The sequence below is a fragment of the Myripristis murdjan genome, chromosome 24, assembly GCF_902150065.1.
Source record: "Myripristis murdjan chromosome 24, fMyrMur1.1, whole genome shotgun sequence".
Classification (NCBI taxonomy): domain Eukaryota; kingdom Metazoa; phylum Chordata; class Actinopteri; order Holocentriformes; family Holocentridae; genus Myripristis; species Myripristis murdjan.
In genome coordinates, this window is record NC_044003.1 from 26,808,778 (window position 1) to 26,829,563 (window position 20,786).

The following is a 20,786-nucleotide window of genomic DNA, read 5'->3' on the forward strand; positions in this document are numbered from 1 at the left end:
GGGCGATGCTTCACTTTCTTTGAAACGACACGACCAACCATCGGAAAACAAAGGAGGTTTCTTTTAGAATGAATGGGTTAACAATCAGCTGAGATGAATAAAACACATTAGCTCTACAGTGAATCAGAATATTTTGAATTTAAACGGACCTCACGCTGCAATTGTAGAAATTTCAAACCGTAGAACAAACAACAAAATGTTAAAACTGAAAAACTGATATCCTCTTGGTCATCGACACTTTTGAATGACCTCTCCAAAAAACTGTCCCACCCTAACATCCGGTTATATCAGGAAATACAAAATCAAAATCTAGTGGTTTTAATGCACTGTTATTGACCTTATTTAGATGGATTCAGTGTTTTTTGTTCAAGGCTTCGAGTAGGAAAAAAACTGGAAGTCCAACCAGCTGTTTACTTCCACATTCCAAGATATGTTGGTTAATGTGTGTGTGTGTGTGTGTTCCACATACATTCTTTATAAGGAGGGGGTAGCGTGTGATTCTCTGCATGGGCTTGAGCAGGAAGCTGGACAGTGGCATTCCTTTACAGCGGTAGTTAGTGGCTATCTTCTGCTCACGTGAGAAGGGGAGAGACAATAAAGATGGTTTATGGGATTATTATGCTTGTTTCATAACACTACATGCTTAATAATGGTACTCGATGAAGCAATTCTTCAGAAGAACTCCATTTCCCATGATCCAGCTCACCTTGAGGAAGTCTTTGAAGTCTGGCTGGCTGTGGGTCTTGCTCTGCAGCAGGGCGGCGGCGTTGAGCTGGCAGGAGCAGAAGCGGATGTAGGGCTGCATGTGGGCCAGCTCGGAGGCCAGCAGGTCCCCGATCACCTGGACCGGCATGTTCTCCCCACCTGTCTTTTTACGCACACGCAGCGCCCTGGGACACACAAGCACATTAGACACACATATACACACTTTGTTCTCACATGGGCATGAGCATGAGCTAAGCTGTGCCTGTGCAAAAACACACAAAAGGTGATGATGGCACAAGGAAAGATTCCTACACCGCTCACTCCTTTTTCCAGCATGCCGTTAAATATGAAGCTCACACAGGCAGTGAGTACAGATTATCTTTGTTTATCTTAGCTATTAACCTTTGGTTAAAGATCTATTGTCTTCAGTCTCTAAACAATAGTCCATTCTTATTTTTGCTTCCCCTCAGCAGATGGGAGCCAGTAAAGAGCTAATAGAGGTAGCAGAGAGTTGGAATACATTCAAAATAAGTGAACATTCAATCTCCCCTCCAGCTGGATTCACACACAACCTGCTGAAAATGTAAGGCAGGGGTGTCAGACTCATATTAACTAGTGAAATGCATTCACTCGAATGAGACATCACAAGGGCTGAATTATTTTTTTTGCTAACATCATGACTTGACTTGAGTCAACACATGGATATTTTAGGCTACTTTCTGATTTATTATTTTAAAATCAATCAATTCGGAGCCTGAAGCATCAATGAGAAACTGCATGTCGGCTCATGAAAATAACATAATGTAGAGTTACATAAAGCAGAAGAGAGAAATTAAACAAATATGCAACAGACTTTCCACTTTCTATCATTGAAAAATTCTACATTCCATGTCAACCTTCTGCTTTTTCGACAGCATGTTCTCTAAATCAACATTTTCCTTAACCTCTGGCTGATAGATAGTGCTAGGTCTGATTAATTTATCACAGTTTATCATTAATTATTAATTATCACTTCATCATAGAAACCTCATATTTTTCTTATTAACATAGTTGATAATAACTGGATGCAAATATTTCGACAAAAAATATATTTAATAATATGTTAGTTTTAGTTAGTTGTTTTTTCTCCTCTCCCTCTAAAACATGTTGGGGGCCGGATGAGATGTGATTGTGGGCTGAAATCTGTGACGTGAGGTGTGTGACAGCATAGTGAAGTAAACACATCCATCATATTAATCAATGGTGTGAGGTTGAAGTAGTGAGACGGCTAAGAAGAAGTAGTGCCTACTTGAGGAGTTTGGTGTTACACATGATCAGCTCCCTCCAGTTAACAAAGATCATGCCCATCTCAGCCTCTGTTAGACGGCCCGACTCCGACATGGGTTTGTAGAAAACCTGAGAGGACAGACAGAGGGAGGAAGACGCACAATAAACAACGTTGAAACCCGGTCGAAACGTTGCGGGTTGGTGAATATGTAGCCATGTTTACCTCCAGCACCAGCTCCAGGTCCTCCAGGTAGGTCTCCTCGGTCTGGATGAGCTCATGAATATAACCCTGCCTCTTCCTCTCCTGCGGGGTCATGCTGTCCAGGGTCATGAGGTCAGCACACCCTACAGCACACACACACACACACACATGCAGGTGCACGCGGGCGCATGCGCATGGCAAACACGCGCACAGACACTTCAGACGTTTGTGGCAAACATCCGCTGCGTTTCGCAAACCAAGGTGCCGGTCGAAAGCAAATCACACATCGCCGTCTCAAAATCTCTCTTTATTATCGTCTCTGTGATATTTTATATACATTTAATGCACAGACAAGAGTGAGGCACATTGTATTTGCAGTACATGACCCTATGGAACACACCAAGCAATGCTATCACTAACAATAACTGCTACAGAGAACACTGACCCGAAGAGAGGTGAAGCACCGTTCATGATGGAGCGCTCACTCCGAATGATTGCATAGGTGTGGATGAGGAGGCGAGCTAAATGCCTCAAAGGAAAGCGCAGTGGAAGACTCGGAGGCCAACCGAGCAGTTGGTTGTCGTGTGTTTTTGAGGTTCAAACTTGGCTAAAACTCGGAGGTGAGGTGTGGCGTCATATCTCTGAATCTACCTCGGAAGTGTTGAATGCTTTTGTTTTTTTGTTTTTTTTTTCTTGCTGGTGATATTACAGTTCAATGCCGTCTCAACCTTAATCAGAAATTTGCAAAGACTCCCATATGAAGGTGTGCATAAGAATTGAATCATAAAATCACAATCATTTCGATCCAAGCAATGCATTAGCAAGCGGTGAGGTTATTTGTGATTAAGCAACACAGGATGAATCATCAAGTAAAATCTTTACATTGGTCCGTTTAAACTAGGTTTAATGTTGTTAGTGCAAGAATGAGCAACCCTGTTAAAAATTCTCTCTATTATGTTGACTCATAGCCTTGATTTAGAAAACTAAATGACTTTATTAGTCAGGATGCCATTTTACATAATAATAATATTTGAATTATACTGTAACCAAACCGTTATGATCCATATATTTTGATTTGTCTATAACAAAACTACACTTTCCATGCCTTTGATGTTGCATCAGAGGGGCAAAAGCTTCTAAAATTCATACCATGTCTAGCTGTCTCTGCCTCACTCCCTTGGTTAATTAGTTAGTTCGAGAAAACACAAAGGGCAACGGAGGAGAGGAGAAAGCAAGCCGGGGATAGGGAGGAGAAATAAATGCATTATCATAGAGAAAAGACAGGAGGAAGAGAAATATTAAGGAGGGGGAAAAGAGAAAAGCGGCAAAACAAGGAGAGAGGGACGAGGGCTAAAACTCAGACGAGCACAGAACACCACAGTCCTAAACGAGTGTGAGGCGGAAAGCGCAGAGCTGGGCTGTTCTTGCTGGCGGCTGGGCTTCCTGATGCGACAGGGCATTCTGAGCTCTGATTGGCTCAGAGAGAAGGGTGAGGAAGAGGAGGAGGAGGAGGAGGAGGAGGAGGAAGAGGAGAAAGGAAAGCCAGCGTTACTGTCCTACAGAAAAAAAAGATGTAGTGGAGGAGAGGGAGGGGGGAGGAGAGTGAGATGAGGGAGAGATGGGTGGAGAGAAGGAGAGACAGCAGACATTAATATAGCTTTAATATTAATGCTGGACCCTTACAAGGCTCACATGCAGGTGCATTAATAATGCATTTCTTCCAATGTAAATGTGATTATCATTTCAACCGGAGCGTGATTGTAATTCTTAAACCTGCTTTTTCCGACGAAGCACAGAAAAGTGTAACAGGGGTGTGTGGAGAAATTACATCGTGTTTGCGTGTGTGGCTTTAATGACTTCATCCTAATTAAAAGTACAGCGTGTTCACTCTTGTTAACAGCGATCCACTGCTACAAGACGAGGCGAGCCATGAATACTGATTAAAAAACATGCACGCACACACACACACCTACATTCAAACCGAGTGTGTGTGAGTAAACCGTGAGTACAAGTGAGTGGAGTGAAACACAAAAACCACATAAGGTTACAACCAAGACATGTGCATAGTGGACGAGTGCACACTACTCCATTCGAAAGCCCTTTTCCATTAATTAAATTGCGTTATCACCCCAATACCAATTTCTAATCCCGCCCTGAGACGTTTGAGAGCCAGCCTCAAAAACTGAACAAATCTAATTTGCACTGCTCGCCCTCCCGATCACAGTGAGGTTCAGATGCGCAGAGAGGCAATCAGAGTTGAGATGAGCAGATGGAATCGAAAGATGTTCTCATTTTGCTTTGTGACCCAGTGATTGACTGGCAAGGCTTGTTTAAAAAACAAAAAAAACAAAAAAACAGTCAGTGCAGGGAGATTTTAAAGGCCCATATGCTGCCAAACTGACGGGCTGGCTTAGATTGGAGGAAATTTAACCACCCAACTGTTTCACTGCCAGGCTCCTTAATTGAAGCACTGATTGCTCAATATTGTAGTTAAAGCTCACTTTGACAGCCAATCGGAGGCTGAGTAATACAGCAGATATACGCTGTGTACCAATCAATTTAAAGGACCATACCAGTGACTCTGCATGTTTAGTATGTGTACAACATGTGCATACTTTATTCAGCCATTGGTTTCCATTCATTCCTCTACGATATGAAAATGAACTTGAGACTTGCAACTTTCCTCACACCAGTATTCATCACCGTAATAAAGTCATCCACATTAGTTTTCCTAAAAGCAGGGAAAGGGGAAGGGGATGACTTGAAATGGTCCCTACACCAGTGAAAATAGTCCCCAGCGAAAAGCTTGCTTTACACAGCCAATTATCAGTTCTGTGGGTCATGAACGGTGATGACTTTGTCGCCACAGAGGCAGAACATTATAAGGTGGCTGTTTCAACCAAAATCAAGTAATTTTGATTACTTGATTTTGATTACTTTGATTTTGATTTGAGTACCCCCACATGATTTGTAAAATCATTTGTTGCAATGTAAAATGTGGGAAAATTGTAGTAAACAGGTCAAATATTCAAAATCACTGGTATGGTCAGGTCATGGTATATATCCGACCACAAAGTATATTGGAGATTGAGCCTTAAAAGTGCAGTTTGTTCATGTGCACCAGTGATTTTCCAGTGATTGACAGACACCAACTCTTGCCTACTTACCGTCCTTCTCACCATGCTCTGGCATGGATGAGGAATCTACTGTACCTGGAGTAAGCCAAGTCAATCAATCAGATTATTCAAGTGTTTTTTTCCAACTAGTAAACATGTATTACGTCTTTGCAGTTATGCTCATGTTTTATTTTTTCTGCAAATGAATTATTGATTTTACAAGGCTATATCATTCCTCTGGGATTTACACGTTTCTTCTCAAAGCGTGTGTGAGAGTGCTGCAAAAGAACAAAACTGCCTGTTGACTCACATTGCTGGCTGGGGTCGGACTCTGTGGTCATCTTGACGTAGTTGGTGGGCAGCAGGCCTGTGACCCCGTTGGCCTCTCCTTTCCACCAGTCCGGGTTGGCTTTGTCCAGGATGTTGATCAGCTGACCCTTGGAGAAGCTCAGCTCATCCTGATTGGCAGCCGTGTAGTCGTACATGGCGATGACTTGGCACACTGATGGATCAGGAGCAGGTGTGTAACGAGGATGTGAGGGAGAGAGAGAGACACTCGTGAAACATGATTGGCAGGTACCTCAGTGTGCTGCATCTAAAAAGGGCATCAATCTACAGAAAATACCAGGTTTTGATACTTAAATGCCCATTAATGCAGTAAAATTATGGACTTATCTCTCCAAACTACTGCCTGCTGCAACATACAACACTGTTAGCAAGACTGTAATAAGTCATCTTCAGTCTTTCCTTGACGGGTTAAAGCAAAAGTGAACTTCAGCAGAGAGTTGGGTTGCATGGTTGGATGTGGTAATGAGTCCACATGGTGGTGAAACATCCTCATTAGCTGCTCCGTGCTCCCCTGGGCTGCTAATCCACAGTACTGTATTTCTATCTCTACATTACTGCAGCAAAACAAGTCACAAAATAGCACTTCTAGCACATAAACAAACGCAAACAAAGCAGATTATGCTAATTCAAAAAGCAACGAGTCCCGGTACCCATTTTTTGAGTGGATTAAATGGCTACTTTCTTGTTATTTTTCTATATGAAATAGAACATAGATCCAGCAGGTAGCATCGACATGTCTGCACAGTAGCCTTCCATCAGAAAGAAAGTACCTATTATTAATTTCACGGAAAATTGTAGTTATAAGGAAAAAAAACGGGAACCGGGACTTGTTGTTTTTTATATTGGTATAATCCACTTGACTGGTGTTTGTTAATGCAGTGAAAGTGTTATTTTGGGACATGTTTTGCCGTGCTATGGAAGTGAACGGAGAAATATAAACAGTATTGTGGATTAGCAGCCCAAAGGGGCAAGTACACAACCCAACACACTATCCAAGTGCAATTCTGCTTTTATCAACACTCGCTGCTTCATTGCAAGTAATTTTAATACCATCTTGACATTTTAATCATACTTGTTTTTAAGGATTTCTTGCTTAAATAACAACTGTCAAACTTATCAGCCGTTATTGGCAAGACTGTCACATCGATTGACGCCTTGTTTCCATGGTTTCAGTTTATTACAGCGCAACGGGATTCAGATAAGCTGCGGAAACTGAAATAACCTGCCGTTGTCAGACAGTGATTGATGGTGCTCTTTCATGAAAAACAAATATAATATTTGTGCCCCAACCAGGAAAAGATACCTGTATTTTTGTGAGCATTGTCCACAACAAAACAAAACAAAAAAAAAAACTTGTCACCTGGCAGAGGAGCCGGAGTGGACTTGCCGCTGGAGGGACCCAGGAGTTTGACGTTGGACGAATGAAACCAGCCTCTCTGACGCTTCTTACCTCGAGCCTGGGGGTAAAGAGACACGAAAACAAAATCTTTCATTGGACTTACTTGAATCCTGGATTGAAAGACGAGCTGACGACTACAGTGCTAATGCATTCAAGGTTGCATCAAACACAGGTGACATGTGGTGTAGACTGACAATAAATCCTGATTTGACCTGCAACACCACAAAATGCAAAGAAAAAAACAACAACAAAGGTGGTGAATACTTTGATAGCACTGCACAACTCTACAAAGCTGCGATAATTGGATGCGACTGCAAAAACGTTCATTTCCATTCCGACTGTCTTCTAAACTATCGACCACTCGGCTGCCGTGTTGACTCAGCTGTCTTATTACTGTTTCTACCCATCCGCTGAGACTTAGCAGGGCTTAACCACGGCAGGAGCTGCAGCCTCAGCACACAATGAGCCGTGATGATTTTATTGACCTCTGCCTGGAGAGTATGTCTGACCTATGGACAAACCATTATTAATCCTGTAACCTCCCGTCCACCTCTCGGCAGCTCTTCATTGACCTGACAGGCCTGCAGACGTCTGGGATTCGCCGCACGCTGTGTGCGAAACATGACTTGGCTTGCAAACCTGCGCTGTAAGCTGTGTTCGGATGGTAAAACAATCCTAATCTACATCATTTACATTTTATATCCCCTTCTCCACTTCCTCTAGATATCCCCTCCTGATTTACTTTGGATACGGGCAAAGAAAGAGGTCTAAGCATGAAATACTATTTCACACAATGCTCTCCAAGGTGCAGTTGCCCTTGGACTGCACATCGCCATTTACAGTCAAATGAGCTCATAACGGAGACCCAAGTGACCCAAGTGAAATGTCATAGCTTTAACTGTTTGAATTAAATATTATTATTTGAATAGGGAGTGCGCTCAGGCTTTTATGGAGCCCCGTAGGCTCTGAGGACTGACCTGCAGTTCCCCGAGCCACCAGCCGGTGGAGTTCTTGGCCAGGACCACGATCAGTTGCCCTGGAGACAGACTCAGCTGGTGCACGCCTGGGTTGGTGGCGGCGGTGACCGCCTGGGCGATCTCTGTTGGCCAAACACAAACCGCCAAGGCTGAATTTAGATCAGGTAAATGTCAGAGGAGCGATGGAGCTAATCAGGTGTGATAGTGAGTGAGTGAGTGAGTGTGTGTGTGTGTGTGTGTGTGTGTGTGTGTGTGTGTGAGCTACTGTGTTCATCCTCACCAGGCTTCCTGTTTGGACCTCCAGGCCTTGTAACCTAAAAAAAATGAATTAAGTATGTAAGTATAATAAATGAATAAATACATTTAATTATTCAAGTTGATACAACAAATTTCAATAAATAAATACACTGTAATTTCAATAAACTGTATCCTTAAAAAAAATATTAAAAAGGAAGACTATGCATTTTCAAATGGGAGGGGAACACCAACTTCTTTCCAAATTTTAAGGATGAGGCTGAGGAAAGATAAAACTCCTCGGGTTCATGCCAACACTAATAACCCTTAGAAATAATAATAAATTCTCTGATATTTGGGGTTATGATGGAGTAAAAGATCGGATATCCTTCCCTTTGAAACTGCCTCTAAAACACGCATTAATTCCACATTTAAATAATGAATTGCAGTAATTTTGTTCATAATATTACTGTGATACTCGCTACCAATAAAACGCTCACCTCTGGTTCAACAGGTCGGACGTAGTTGGAGGGAAACACCCCCGTCCGGTCGCCTATGCACCCTCGCCACCACTCCCCCTCTCGCTCCGTCACCATGACAACGTCGCCCTCAACAAACGTCAGGTCGCCCGCCTCGGGGCTCTCGTAGGTGTACAAGGCCACGTACTCTGGTTGGAGCGTATGACTCAGTTTAGACGTGAGCGCACAAAGCCTTCCCTCGTGGCATGTTATGATTAAAGAAAGCGAAAGGGGCTTTACTTGTTGACTGAGAGAGTTTTTGCCCACACAGACGAGCTACACTTACCCTCCAGCGGAGCCGAGTCTGAGCTGTCCAACGCGTCTGCACTAGAACAGGAGAAAAACTAATTTATCCTCATGTTCAACTAGTGAGCCAGTGAGGTGTGTGTGTGTGTTGTTGTGCGTCTCCATACTCTGTATTGCCGCCCGCCTCCAAAGCGACATAAGTTTTAGGGAACCACCCCTGCGTCCCGTTCAGCTGCCCCAACCACCAGTCCTCTCGTTGCTGCAGCACGCTGATGATGTCACCCTGGGAGAAGCTTAGCAGCGTGGTGATGATGTCACCGGCGCCAGAGGCGAGGTTGAGCTGGGTGTCCGCGGTGGCCGACCATGAGGAGACGGCGCGAGCCCGCAGAGGGGCGGAGGACTGCGGATGGAGAGGAAAGGAAGGAGAGGAGGTCAGGGAGGGAGCGGGAGTCCAAACCAGAATCAACCAGTTAACTGAGAAAATCTTGGCTTCCAATTTAGATGATTATTAACTCGCTGTACAAATAATTGACAATAATCAAATGTCTCTTTCTTATCACAAGACACAACCTGCAAATGTCAGACCTACTAACATTGATGCTGCCTACCGGGAGAAGGAGCTCTGTGAATTTGTGTGTGACCCAGAGAGAGACTTGCACTCCCAGTAGAGAGACCAGGGCTAAAAATGTCCACCAGTGCTGTTGTTGGATCTGCGTATGTGTGTGTGTGTATGTGTGTGTGTGTCTGTGTCAGCAGCACTGACTGTACCCCTGCCAGACCTAATTCCTTGCCCGCCAAAGCCAGTTTGTAGCCCAGATACACTGCGTCTGCAGACAGCTGCACACCGACAGGAAACCCAGCGAGCCTCAAGAACGAGCCTCAGGAAGCTGCCGACTCCGAGCGAACTTCCACCGAATCCTAACAGAGCAGCAGCCAGGCCCCCGTCCCACAGGACATCATCCACATGCCCACATGCATTATTTCTTTGCCTTTTTTGCCACAAATGTACAGCACATTTGTGGAGGCTACGCTTATTTTGGAGGCTTCAGATCCCGAAAAGGGCGTCAAAGTCATTTGTCCTTCATTAGATGAAAGCTGACCACAGAGCAGAAAGATCCTAAAAACAGAATGACTCCCAAGTTGACTCTGAATAAGCCCTGGTCACATGTTCCAGACTAAATATCTAAGTATCAATATTAATCTCTAAACTGACACAGCATTTATTTTAGTATTAGTATAGTATTTTAGTATGTGTGATTTTTCACATATGTCTGACAATAAAAAGTTGTGTGTACATTAAAGGACCACACCAGTGATTTTGAAAGTTTGGCCCAATTACTACAGTTTACCCACATTTTACTCTGCAACAAACCAGTGTGAAAATCATGCTGGCGTATTAAAGATTTCAAAATATGACCAAAATCCCTTGATTTTTTTTTTTTTAATTTGAATTTTTGGTTGAAACCTCCACCCTGTAATGTTCTGTTTCTGTGGCGAACAAAGTCATCAATGTTCATAAACCACGGCCAATTTAAAGTCCTCAAAACACAACAGTGCTGCTGCTTTTAGGAAAACTAATGTGGAAGACTTTATTACAGTGATGAATACTGGTGTGAAGAAAGTCTGAAGTCTCTGAAAGCTCATTTTCATATCCTAGTGGAATGAATGAAAACCAATGGCTGGATAAAGGGAGGAAAAATGATATTGGAGTTATAAAATATAACTGCTGGCTTTGGGGAAAGATTAGCAGAAACAGTTTGTAGATATTACACTGCCAAATCACTGGCACGCCGCTTTAAGAGTGAGTTTTGAAAAAGAACATTCTGTGCATGTCTGGATTTAACGCTACAAGGAGCCAAGTACTTCTTTCTTTCCGTCTTTCTTTCTTTTTTTTTTTTTTTTTACCTGCAAAGGGTCTGACAGGGCAGGAACGGCACCGTCGCCTGTCACCTCTCCATCTGGGATGCTGGGTAAAAGTGAGAGGGACAATCCATGAGGGACTTTGGCAGTAAAACCACAGAAAAGCAAAACACTATCTGCAGCATAAATGACTGGAGTCACGGTTTATTTGACCATGACAGATTAGCAGCACAGCCAGAGATGCTTCCCGATACAGCGTGCAACTATGAAACTCTCAGTCTGTCTCTTTTGCAAGGAAGCCTCCGAGTTATTTTTTTTTTAATATACAAAACATGGCTTATTAGGACTATCTCATTACAGCAGGAAGCGTGGAACACAGTTAGATCCTTGTTAGATCCCTGGATTGAGCAAAAAGTGAAGGAAACATCAGACGGTTCCTTGGCTGTGTAGGATATCCCATAAAACCAGACGGACTACTGATACCTTAGGTTTGTTGGATGTAAATACACCTGTTTCTGTATATTTTAATTCAAATTTGGAATTGGGAATTGAGTTACATTAGTTAGTTTCATTGCCTGATTTTTTTTTTCTCGCTCTCGGTCGCACCACAACATAACTTGTCTGTCACAGGCGTCCAAACAGAATCTAACTCAGCATTAGCTAGCTGTAGGATAGGTAATATTATTATAACATTATTGTGCTGTTATGTAAGGCTTGATCACCATGGAAACAGGACTTCCACGTGAGCTATGTGACATTTCTTTGTTTCCTTACTCCCTTCACTGCAAAAACTCCATATCTTACCAAGATTATTTGTCTTATTTCAAGTCAAAAATGTCTTATTACTAGTCAAAATATCTCATTACACTTAAAATAAGACATGATCACCTCAGAAGTAACTTGTTTTTAGACACTTGTCTCTTGTTTCAAGTGAAAATTTGCTTGAAACAAGTGAAAATTTGCTTGTTTCATTGGCAAAATGTGTTTCTTGTTTCTAGCTAATTTTCACTTATTTCAAGTGAATTTTCACTTTTTCCACTGGCAAATTTTGCCAAGTGAAAATTGTCTAAAAACAATTTACTTCTGCAGTGATCATGTCTTATTTTAAGTGTAATGAGATATTTTGACTAGAAATAAGACATTTTTGACTTGAAATAAGACAAATAATCTTGGTAAGATTTTGCGTTTTTGCAGTGTTTGGACAAAACAGATTCCTAGGAACGTTCCTGACTTGGTACCGAGGTAGCCGGCGGCTTCTTTGCAACTGCGACAGACTCTAAAATTTGGATAGTATAAAGAAACTGATATATAACACAGAAGATATGACTGAGATGCCTCGTTGGTGCAGTGTTAGTAGTGCTGGTGTAGTACCCTGTGGTAGGCTGCGGTGGGCAGGAGGGGGCGAGCGCGTGTCCTCCTGGGGCAGTTTCAGCGGCGGACGGGGCCGGACATTTCTCTGCGTAGCTCTGGGGGAACCAGCCCCGGTTTCCATGGTAACTCCCACACAACCAGCCAGGCTCGCCCACCGTGCTCTCGTCCACCTGCGTTGCGGAAAGCACACTCGCGGGTCAATCAAAGTTAATCACACATAACAAGGCGATGGAAAACATGTTGTCCCTGTGAGGAACACTCGCGCGGCGCTCGGGCACCGATCGGCTGAACGCTGGTGCAATTTCAGACGCAGCGCAAAAGCAATTGTGTGAGGTATTTTCTTAAGCGCGGCGCGGAAACGAGCACAGGCACAGATAATTACGATTGTGACTGTGCGGATGTAAAGGACACGAAGCCTGATTGCTGCAATCTCCCCCCGCGAGCTGCGACTTAATAATGGGCACAACCAAGAGGAGGACATTTCTCTCCAGGTTCTCTCAAGTGTTATTGACGGAGACGACACCGAGAGAGCTGCTTTATCATTGTGTGACAAGGAACTCTGGGACTGCATAACAAAGTTAATGCAGCTGAGCGCCAGAAACACTATTTAGGAGAGGGAATAAAAAAATGCTGGTATGATATGAGGAGTCCAACCAAAGCCGGGCAAGCTGCAAACACAGCCTGTGTGTTAACTGGTGGAGGCCTGGCTGAGGAGGAGCACATGGAGGAGACCCCGAGGGAGCAGCAGGCGCCTGGTGAGGCTGCGATGACACCTCAGACCAGGGGGTCCTCAAGCTCCTTCATGACCGGGACCCCCACACGTCCACTTTCAATGAGCTGGACCCCCATTTGAAGCCACACAGGGTCACTGATGTAAAGAGATTAGAGTTATTTCACAAGCACGTAAACACAAGAGATCTGCCATCGATCTGACCCTTAAATATAAGATCTTAAATATTATAATTATAGTTGTTTGTTTTTTTTTTAAATAAAGTGTTTCCTTGAATTTTCTGATCATTTTCTTTTTTTTTCTCTCTCTCTTTTTTTCCACTAACGGTCATGGTGATTTTCATTCTTTTTTTCTTTTTTATTTATTTATTTATTTTTTGCCAATTCTTTCATTCTAATTCTTGCTGATGTTCCAGTACTTTTCTGTTAATTTGCTAATAACTAATTATGATTCACTTTATTCCTTTGAAATACATGGGGAAAAGGTGATGCACAAATGAGTTTCTTTTTTTCTTTTTTTTTTTTTTTTAAATAAATAAATAAAAAATAAAACTCTCTACTGTTAGGCACAGATATTTCACCCACTCTGCCCTCATCAAGGCATTATTACTGAGACAGTGGTGTACGGCAGCAAAATGTGAGAAGAGTGAGTTTTTTCCTTCTTGAATATTTATACTTCCTGACTCTGATAATGAGGCATAAATGTTGCATCTTTAAGTCAAAATTCTCTCCGCTGTGAATTTCCCTCGTTTTCTCTTTAATTTGATGCTCCAGCCTTAAAACACCCTGAAATGCAAAATGTAATGAAGAGCAAAAAAAAAAACCCACTCCACCCACATCTCGCCGTGGTTTAAAGCGCCAATCCCCTCTGTGTCGCGTTAGTAGGTCAGATAACAAGCGTCTCGCACGCGCGTTTTGATTCGCACCGGTGTAACTCTTTAACGGATCTGGGCCTGAGACGCTCGACATGATGCTGCGCTCCGCTGGGGTGGAAACAGCGCCGTGTGGCAGTAATGAGCAGACAGCAGACAGATAATCCACTGTGTGAATCTGAGAGTGTTTGACTCTGTGTGTGTGTGTGTGTGTGTGTATGAGAGAGAGAGAGAGTCACACACCTCTATGAGACAGTCGGCGTCTAGACTCAACTCGTCGGCGTTGCGGGCGACGAAGGGGTACAGGGCCCTGTAGGTGGTCAGGTTGGAGGATCGCGGAGCCGCCAGCGACGGATGCTGCCCTCCTCGCTCTTGCTGTTCTCTCCGTCTCTCCTCCTCCTCCGTCCGCCTCCTCTCCTCCTCCTCCTCCTGCTCCCTCTTCCGCTTCTCCTCCTCCTCTCTCCGTCTCCTCTCCTCCTCCTCTTGGGCTTTCTCTTGGGCTGCCCGGAGGCGGGCCTGGGCCTCCCTCTCCTCCTCCTCCCTCTGTTTGGCCCTCTGCTCCTCCAGGAGCCTCCTCTGCCGCGCCTCCTCCTCCTCCCGCTCTCTCTTCTCCTGCTCCCTCCGCTCCTGCTCTCTCCTCTCCTCCTCCAGCTTTGCCTGTCTGTGAATTGTAAATGGAAGCCACTCCGGTAAAGCAGCTTCTTGCACCGTAAATCAGGCTGTTACTTGTTAATGCGAACTCATGCACTTTCACTTTGGCGCTTTTTGAGGAAACAGACTCCTTTATTCACTGAAGGAGCTTTAAATCAATCAGGAAACACAGACGTTAAACTGATGTTACAAATAAATATTACTGTTTGGAGTAACAGTTACCTAATTCAATCTTTTCGCCTTCATTTCTCAAAAGAACTTACTGGCAGGTTTCTCCAAGAATTTGTTTCTTTACGGACGTTTTTTAAACCAAATGCCAGCGTAACAGACACTGAAGCAACCGAGAGATATTGTTTAGCCTCATTAAACAGCGTGATTTGTTTTCAATTGCACTAAATATAATGTGAGCGGTTTCTCCAGTGCCAATTTAGCACATTAACACGTTTACTTAAGGATGAAGTTAACTGTGTGGTGTTGCTGCTGTGAGTAAATGGCTGTTTGAGGGGCTTTGTGATCATACTCATCATTGAATCACTGAATTGAAAAATACACATTTCAAACAGTAACAGTAAATCACACAAGCTTGGCTGTATTTTGTTTTGTTTGATCAATTTAACACTGGTAAATAAATCAACTTATTTTCAAAAACATTAAACAACAAAACCTTTCAGCGGTTGTGTAAATATTCAAATTTCTGTCCAGACACACTGACAGTGCATGTGAAAATGTAAATGAAGGTGATGTAGAAAATGATAAAAAATTAGAATGGACTCCAGTAGTGCATGATTGTAACTATTCCAATCAACATAACTTTTCTAGGATGTCTAGATCTATGATATATTAAAGCATCACTTTATTCATAGATATGAGTTAACCAATCATGTGAAAGAATTAAACTTATGCTTTCTGTTGAAAAAAAGTCTCTTTTGACTATTTATTGTCATTTTTACTGTTATGTGGTTTCTCACATTGAAATTCTTCAGTCACTGGAATGGACAGGGAAAATAACACATAAGAAAGTATTGTAATCAATTTTCTTTTTTTTTTTTTTTTTTGATTGTTAATGGCTTATGAGTGCATGTGGAGTAGAAATCCACCATCACAGTATTTTGTGTGTGTGTGTGTATTGGAACATAATTGGGTTCTGAGCGGGTTAAGCCGAGTAAGGCGCATGCACCTTTAATGCATCATTTGCTGGGGAGCCTCACACTCACCTGGCTGCCTCCTCTTCCTCCCTCCTCCTCCTCTCCCTCTCCTCCTCCCTCCGTCTCTGCAGCTCTCGCAGCTTCTCCTCTTTGATTCTGTACAGGTCGTCCAGGACGCTCTGCTGCCTCCCCTGCTTCTCCCTCAGCTCCTGGTGCAATCACAAGCATATGCAGTGCATACGTGAGCTGGGAAGCCACGAGCCTCGCCTGGTTAGACAGCGGGGAAACATTGCGGTAACGAATCACAAAGCACAACACAACCATATGGCCATCGTAACTCTGCTCCAATCACAAGGCAGTCATCGGCATGACACGCTTATCAAAAAAAAAAAAGAGATGCAAAACTTACTTTATGACAGCAGATAATATAACACAATGAAAAACAACCATTCAAAACATGCAGGATATCAGGTAACCAGTGGCCATTTACTCGAGCATGCAGCTACACATTGATTTTTAATTGCATTCTCAAACCACAAATGTGCAAATGTGCAGGTTATGAATTCTGTGTGTGTTTTACCCTCAGGTTGCCTCCTGTTTACTCGCACAAGACACAAGCTAGACAGAAAAAAAATCCCCATGGAGGGACACGACAAAGAAAAACGGAGTCATGATGCAAGGGAAGCTGCATTTAAACAAGACTGAGGAGATGGGGATGGGGAAAAAAAGCGGGAGATGAAGAAAACAAACAGATCAAATCACCAGATGATGAAAAGAACAAGACGGAAAAATGTGACAGAAACCAAGAGGAAAGACAAAATAAGAGAAAGCGGGAGGAGGAGGAGGAGGTTGAAACGATGGTGCGGTGGGAAGGGGGGAGACAGAGAAGAAGGATAACCTTGATGAGAAGGAAGAGCTGGCTGAGGCAGGCCAGCAGAGACAGAAGCCCCCGCAGGACACAGTCATCCATTTCCCCATACTAGAGCCGAGACACAGGGAATCGAGGATTGAAGACGGGATAGACAGAGGGCAGGGGAGGGAGAGCGGAGATAACGAGGGCGATAAAGACAGGAAAACGGGGGGAAGTTGCGGGGAGGGTGACGTACGAGCGAGGAGAGGAGCGAGGAGCCACCAGAGTGAGAGGGAATAAATGGATGAGGGGAGAAACGAGGAACGTGAAGGTGTAGAGAAATAGCACAGGACGGGGGTGGGGGGAGGGTGCCGAGGGAAAAAGAGAAAGGGGAGGGAGAAAGAGAGAGGTTAAAAGCTCAAAAACACACCGTTAATCACAGAGGAAAAAGTGAACAAAGCAAAAGAAGAGTAGTTTTTTTTTTTTTAGTGAGGTAGTTATTAGAATCAGATTAACAATATCTTCTGAAAGGCTATGACATCATTGCTCAGGTGGGGATCAAGTTAGTGGATGTGCAAGTCTGTGTGTGTGTGTGTGTGTGTACATTAACGGTTAGGTAACAAGGTTTTGTTTGCCTGAGGAGGGAAATTTTAGAGTTGCCGTGACCAGTTGAACAAGATTTCCCAACAGCGTCTAGAGTGTGAAATTCCCTGTTTTTATACTTAATTTCAGTGATAAGGCCATGTCATAACACAGCAAACTCCTGGACTGTCTATAAACCTGCATTAGCTTCAGATCAGGTCTAATCTGGCATACAGTGTTCCTATGTTAGTCTATTTTTGCTGTAGTATAACGTACCTATAATGTCTAATGTATCTAAACTGTTGCTCCTTTGCACCGAAATACAGTTTTCAATCAAGTTTTGAAATTTGAAGGTAAAGCTCTGTTTTTAAGAGACTTCACTGGCACCATCAAGCAGGAGCTGTCTAACATGAAACATTTCATGACACACACATATTATCACATTTCTCAATAGCAGAGTATAAACAGAGTCTCCAGCCACGACAAATGTGCCTGTTTTACAGTTTTATCATTTAGATTGGATTAGATTCAACTTTACTGAATCTAATCTGTTTTACAGTTTTACCGTAATGCACCATACATACTGATATCATGATGGTATATCAATTAAAAGGCCATACCAGTGATTCTATATGTGTAGTGTCACATCTATAAAAGGTATACATTTCACGTTTCTGCTAATCTTTTTCCAAAACAAGCAGCCTTATTTTACAACGTTCCCTATCTTTTATCCAGCCGTTTCCATTCATTCCACTATGATATGAAAATAAACTTTCAGAGACTTCAAACTTTCTTCACACCAGTATTCATCACTGTAATAAAGTCTTCCACATTAGTTTTCCTAAAAGCAGCAGCACTGTTGGAATGGGTGGAGTGAAGCTGAGTCTCTGCCATAAAATAGTCCTCAGACATGTCTGCTTTGCACAGAGAGTTACCAGCTCTGCGGTTTATGAATGGTTATGACTTTGTTAGCTACAGAAGCAGAACATAAGGTGGGTGGTTCAAGCAAAAGTTCAAATTTGAAAATGGTGGGATAACCTCGTTACCAGCATAGTTATGTGATGCCTGCTGCAGGGTGGAGCTCATTACAGTCATCACTGCATTTGTTACGGCCCAAAAGTCATTTTGAGATATGTGAGAGTAGTAAGTGTCCAAATGTTATATCTCCAGAATGAAAGGTCTTAATGAAATGGGACAAAGGCCTGCATGTTTGAAGACCATAAACAGCCCCAGGTGGACCTTGGTTTTGAGTTGCTAGGAGGTTCAGTTCTGGAGATTTGGGCCAGTTTGCCCCCCATTCAAAGGGAAGCTGGTGGGTGTAGAGCCCTACCCTAAATGGGCCAAACATTAAAAATCACTGGTGTGGTCTTTTAAAAAACATGGATTTCGGCTTTAACGTGTTATGCACCGGCCTGAACCAGCCTTGAGTGGCCCGACGTGAATTGATCTGAATTTTTAAATGAAATTTGTCACAGACTGAACAGGCATGTGCAGGTTTCTAGCGAGTGTTTCTAGCCTCAGCAGGTGTGCACCAGGACAGAGCCGCCCTGGGTGTGACCCGCTGACCTTCAGCTCCTTGTTGTACTGCTCCATCTGGGCCAGCTTGTCAGTCGTCTCCCTCTCCAGAGCGTCCAGCTGGTCCTTCAGCCTCCGGCAGGTCATGCCTTTCTCCGCCACGGTCCCGCTCAGAGAGGCCAAAGTCGCGGCTGCGGGGGGCAAAGGTCAGAGGTCAGAGGTCAGAGATGACTGGCAGAAGTCGCGTATTGGCTAAGTGAGGAGCATGCACGCTGTGTTCGGTGCGTCGGCGTGTGTGTGTGTCGCCCTGCAAGCGGGCGCGCGTCACCCACAGGGGAGGCTGTTGAGGCCAATGCTGCGCAGCCTCTCCGTCAGCCTCTGCTGCTCTGGGACCAGCTGGGAGAGCTTCCTCTGCCAGTCCTATGGTGCACACACACACACACACACGCACAGGAGAAAGAGAGAAGGCAGCAGACTGTGATAAAGAGAGAAAACTGACAGGACTAATTTTGGCGCAACAGGACTGACAAAGAACAAGTGAGACAAATGACATGGACGTGTCTCTTCAAACCTCAAACTGGAGCTGCAGGGTGTTGATCTCAGAGATGCGAGCGTCCCTCTTCTGATTGACAAGGTCCAGTTCTGCTTTCTGAATCCGTCTCTTGCTCTGGGCATCGCGCAGACGGTCTGAGATCTGCTTGTGCTTGTTGCCCTGGGAGACGGGGGGCGATTGACAGCAGCGTTCACCCCAGTGGACACCATGCCTTCATTAAGATTGCAAGCAGTGTGTTTGTGTGTGTGTGTTTGTGTGTAAATTCTCACCACAGCCTCCAGCTCCAGCTCCAGACTCTTCTTTTTGGCCCTGAGCCGAGAGATCTCTTCCTGCTCCCCTTCCCTCCTCCGGCCCAGCTCCTCTTTCTTCCCTCGCTCCCACTCCTCCCTCCGCTTGCGCTCCAGCTCCTGCTTGGCCGCCTGAAAGAGAACAAGGGGAGGAAGGAAAAGAAGAGAGGGGGGGAAGAGAGAGAGATGAGAGGGAGAGACGCACAAAGGCTCCACATGAGTGCCTTTAATGACGATGAGTGGTGGCACAATTCAGCACTTTTGGGATGACAAAGAAACTCTGTTTTCTGGACTGAACATCCTTGTTTTCAGATGGACCTCAACACACAGAAAGATGCTTGAAAAATGGTCAGTATTTTGGTCAGAATTTGTGGCAGCCGCGAAAGCAAAATTTCTTACCGCCTCCAGCTCACGCCATCATTTTGATGGGCATTTTTATGGGAAACACTAACAATTTCTGTCATTTGTAAACTGCAACAGCAATTGTTTTACGCCACCACCAGTACGGCACATGGTGGTGGTGGTCCAACTTCTTTAACCCTATAAAGCCTGAACTATGAAAGAATTGGCAGAAAATTTCAATTTTTTGAAATTGAACCCTAGTCCTATATACCCTTAGTTCTATAACAATATATATATATATAAAAAATAAAAATAAAAAAATATGTTATTACACGATCTTTCTGGTGTATGATATATGATATGTACTTGAAGTGCCAATGGTATGGTCCAGGGTGAACAGGGGAAGTGTTCAAAGGTATACAACAGTATTTTGACCAAGTATTGTTTAAACTGAAAACGGAATTGAAAATGTGTATCATATATGATACGAATGGCTTTATAGGGTTAAAAAAGCAACAATTCATGTTCCTGATGAGATATGGTAAATTTGTCAGATCTGAAAGTAGTACAACCCAACCATTAGTACAGTATAAAAATGCACTACCCTCACAATATGTTTCAACATCACAAGTATGAGACTATTTCTTATGTTCAATTACAACATAAGTCCAAACGTCTCTTCATATCCGGCTCCACTGGACAGCATCACTTGGAAAGGGCCTCAGCCTGATGAAATTGAATTTGGGGGTCTGTGACTTCTTAACGCTGCTCTTGATTAATATTTTTCAGCCTGACATTTCCACAAAGGCTTTCTGTTTTCTTTCAGCTTTTACTGTTGGGTTGTTGTTGTTGTGTTTAAATTAAAAAGAAAGAGCTTAAGTTAAATTTGATTTTTTTTTTTAATGCTAACTGAACTGTGGTCTAAACGGAAGTGAGTGACTCCGTTTGAACCCTGAAAGTGATCTAATCAAAATACTGCAGATTTACAGTGATCGTCTTCACCTCACAGAGAGAGATA

General features: G+C 43.5%; 1 protein-coding gene across 1 annotated transcript in view; it reads right to left on the reverse strand.

Annotated features, from left to right (window-relative positions):
- itsn2a (intersectin 2a) overlaps positions 1–20,786 on the reverse strand; it is a 48,552-nt gene that overhangs the window by 4,410 nt on the left and 23,356 nt on the right. The window contains exons 13-32 of the mRNA XM_030047686.1: positions 19,409–19,558; positions 19,158–19,298; positions 18,919–19,006; positions 18,638–18,777; positions 15,709–15,848; positions 14,087–14,504; positions 12,243–12,412; positions 10,917–10,977; positions 9,179–9,411; positions 9,052–9,092; positions 8,748–8,914; positions 8,294–8,327; positions 8,014–8,135; positions 6,998–7,094; positions 5,600–5,791; positions 5,341–5,385; positions 2,195–2,316; positions 1,994–2,100; positions 707–890; positions 470–568 (exon numbers count right to left, since the gene is read on the reverse strand). Of these exons, the coding sequence (XP_029903546.1) occupies positions 470–568; positions 707–890; positions 1,994–2,100; positions 2,195–2,316; positions 5,341–5,385; positions 5,600–5,791; positions 6,998–7,094; positions 8,014–8,135; positions 8,294–8,327; positions 8,748–8,914; positions 9,052–9,092; positions 9,179–9,411; positions 10,917–10,977; positions 12,243–12,412; positions 14,087–14,504; positions 15,709–15,848; positions 18,638–18,777; positions 18,919–19,006; positions 19,158–19,298; positions 19,409–19,558 (2,751 nt within the window). The remainder of the gene's footprint in view (positions 1–469; positions 569–706; positions 891–1,993; positions 2,101–2,194; positions 2,317–5,340; positions 5,386–5,599; positions 5,792–6,997; positions 7,095–8,013; positions 8,136–8,293; positions 8,328–8,747; positions 8,915–9,051; positions 9,093–9,178; positions 9,412–10,916; positions 10,978–12,242; positions 12,413–14,086; positions 14,505–15,708; positions 15,849–18,637; positions 18,778–18,918; positions 19,007–19,157; positions 19,299–19,408; positions 19,559–20,786) is intronic.